The 3,291-nt window shown below is 50.0% G+C and overlaps 1 protein-coding gene across 1 annotated transcript; it reads left to right on the top strand.

The window, feature by feature from the left end:
* Positions 1-705: 705 nt before the first annotated feature.
* On the top strand, positions 706-1,218 carry IUM83_19917 (putative secreted RxLR effector protein; the record flags this gene model as incomplete). The annotated part of the gene is made up of 1 exon (XM_067944987.1): positions 706-1,218. The coding sequence occupies one exon, from the start codon at positions 706-708 to the stop codon at positions 1,216-1,218; it is 513 nt and encodes a 170-aa protein (XP_067784448.1).
* Between the last annotated feature and the right edge of the window lie 2,073 nt (positions 1,219-3,291).

The following is a 3,291-nucleotide window of genomic DNA, read 5'->3' as shown; positions in this document are numbered from 1 at the left end:
GGTGATTTAAGAGCTGGGACAGGGCGGCAGATCGCAGATGTCGCCCTTCCTCCTCAAACCAAGCGTCCAGCTCCGCCCATTCTCCTACTTTCCCAATCCAATGGAGGTTTCAAGCACGCCGCGAAGGCGGGAGCTCACTTTGATGAGCTCATTGATGCCGTTACAGCAGCGTACTGGGAGCTGCCGCGGTCGACAATTAATGCCGCGTTCTTAAGCCTGCAGGGGTCGATGGACTTGTGCATTCAGGATACAGGAGGCGACACGTTCAAGCCTCCTCACATGGCCAAAGCGAAGGTTCAGCGGGAGGGAAAACTGCCTCTGAGCCTTCAGTGCTCCCCCAAAACAGCCGTAATTGTGTCGCATCATTACAGGGAGCAGACTACTCACCATAGTTAAATTAAATACAGTTTGTGGACATCATTTTCGAGACTAAAAAAAGAGTGGGATGGGTCATCAATTTTGAGACGGAGTGGTACTTCGCAGAAGCATCGTGAGATGATTCAAATACACCGTACACTTCATGGTACAAGTTGCGACCGTTGTTGTACTGCAGTACACGTCTCAAGACGGCAAGACGATCACGGGCCCCAGCCACTCATACGACATTAGCAAGTACCTAACCAGAAAGCACAAGCCCAAATGGTCTGCCGCGCACAGGTCATTCTCGAATTCCCTCTTCACTGTCCAAGCCTCCCCAAGTTCAGCATGCGCCTGCAGTTTGTTCTTCTTGTGGCTGCGGCAGCCTTCGTCGGAGGCTCTCATGCTGCCTTAACTACCAACGGCATTGCCACCTCCCAGCTCGCCGCTTTGGATTCTTTGAGCGACCCCGTACACCAGGGCAGATTCCTGAGGATCAATGCTGACAAAGACGAAGAAGAGCGCGGGATTAATCCTGAGGTTGAGTCGTGGTTTGCCAACATTCTCGCGAAAGGGAAGGGTTGGGTACCGAACCTTGAGGAGCTGCCCACTCACCTGAAAATTGAAGAGCTCAATAGTCTCGAGAGTAAGCTGGCAGGCGCAAGCAAAACACAGTTGAAGAGCCTCGAGAGCCTTGGGTATAAGCCCGAGACGTTGTACCAGAAGCTGGACATCGGCGAGAAAATCAATACGAAGACGCGAGCGGAGTTGGACGACGATATCGACTTCAAACTCTACGTGGCTTTCAAGGAGTACTGGGCCAACAGGAGCTGGCTGAGGGTATGGCTCCATAGCAAATAATTCCGTCGGCAAGGGCAACTTGAGTTTGCGTTCTATCTACCGGCGGTAGGACGACCTAGTAGTGTCTACTAAGACTACTAACCTTAATTCCCTTGAGAATAAAAGCGCATCTCACGAGGGCGAGAGCCAAACGCAACGATTAATCTCTGTTCAACTTTGTTAATCCGCGTATTGACCTCTTTTACTTCGTCAAGTACGTCTCTGCCGTGACAAGAGCAAGGATGTAGGCGAAGCTGGTACTAGTATTTTGAACTCTGCCAGCTCAGCGCGCATGCACTCAACACGGCTACCGAAGTTTTTCTTAGAGCGTGTTCGCTACGCAGCTGTGCCCTGAAAGCAAAAATATATTGAGATGTGATTGGTCAAAATAACGCCTGTTGCATCAACACAACTGGAGATATTCGCCGTTTTCGTCTCCACCTTCTGAAGGTAGAGACGGATACGGTAGCTGGAGATTGGGGTGCAATGGACGAAGCATCCGCTCTCGGGCGCGCCACGTATCGTGCATGCTCCATGCAGGTGAATTCAATGACACATCACTAGGGTGAAAACTAGATTTTGTCTGACTGCAGCATCAAGCGAGAGCAATCTTCGTTTTCCGTAGCTACTCTTGGTTGGGGGCGACAGTTCATTCGAGTTTGACTTTGATTAAATTCCTCCAGGGCATTGCGTCCTGGAGCCGCCCCATTTGTGATGTGGAGCCGATTTTTGAACAAAGTCAGTGGCCCTCGCTGTCACGTGGGGTCATCCTTGCTGCTAAACCAGATACAGTTTGACCATCAATGCGCGTGTATCGTCCATAGGCGTCCGATTTCCACCGTCAGAAGTGTTCGGTCGCGAGCCGATCGACCCCGGCAATAAATAATGCTGTTGCGCCACCACTGCGCATGGAGTGAGTGCCGTAGCGGTTCGGATCTTCATCTGCAACAATAGCTGCATTTTTTATTGCCCTTGTCATGTTGGCTGCCGTGACGAATACATTCTGGTTGCTGGGCTGCCGATTATGGCATGTATATAGATGTAGCAAGCGATCACAGAATTAATAATGCCTGCAAGAAGTAGAAGACAACGCATCAATAATGACATGCAAGACAAGGAGCACATACATTATGCCATTATGGTAGCATCATGTGAGGCCAAGCTGTATTTGGTTATCGGCGAAGACCGTCAACAATACGTACGTCCCAGTAGCTTGCGTTCTGGCGCAAGAAAAGAAGCTGCTCAAGCGTGATAGGGTGCAGGCTGTTGCGCTCGCGGCCGAACGTGACCCGCGCCATGCTGAAGAATCTCTCCACCAGGTTCGAGTGGGTGGCACACTTCGCAGCAGAACATACGGCTGCTCTTGATCAGCAAGCCGGCGTCGTTTTTGAAGGCGCTCAACGAAAGAACCCTCTTCTTCAGCATCATCACCGACAGCGTCCCGTACAGCACCAACCGCAAACGGGCCCAGCGCCGCTGTAACGGGGTTACACGTACAAGTGGCTGCAAGCCACTTGTGAATTTAACAGATAGGTTATCTGTTAAAAGTTTTGGATACTTCCTCACATTGGTGTAAGACACACCGATGGATACATTGAAGTGGACCACCACAGTGAGTGGTCCACACATACCCAAAAGATCCTATTGGTAGAAAGCAGCATCTTTCTACCAATCAGAGACATGCATATTAGCGGGGCTCTGACAGCCAGCCGCTGCCAACCCTTTCATAGATGATAAACAGTTTTTAGCAGATTTTAGAGGAAGATCAATTTACAAACAATACAGTTCTCATTTTACCTAATCTAAGTCACTTGGAATCCTTTTGTTACTTAACTTATATTTGTGTATTCAAATATAATTAACCTAAGTAATTACTAAGTACTTACGCTTCCTCATACACGTTGCGCAACGTGTAAGCTAAAGTAGTGAGTCAAGTTAGACCCACTACACCTGGTAGCACTTTGTAGTCCGTCCAACGACCGACTGCTTGACGTTCGTACGCGGTGTACGAACGCGGAGCCGAGAACCACATGAGCACGGAGGTGCCCATGGAGAGCTCCAACACGCCTGCAACGCATGTTGCACGCGCTGACT

The sequence above is a fragment of the Phytophthora cinnamomi genome, assembly GCF_018691715.1.
Source record: "Phytophthora cinnamomi strain GKB4 chromosome Unknown Contig91, whole genome shotgun sequence".
Lineage (NCBI taxonomy): Eukaryota > Oomycota > Peronosporomycetes > Peronosporales > Peronosporaceae > Phytophthora > Phytophthora cinnamomi.
This window is presented reverse-complemented; position numbering and strand designations above follow the sequence as displayed.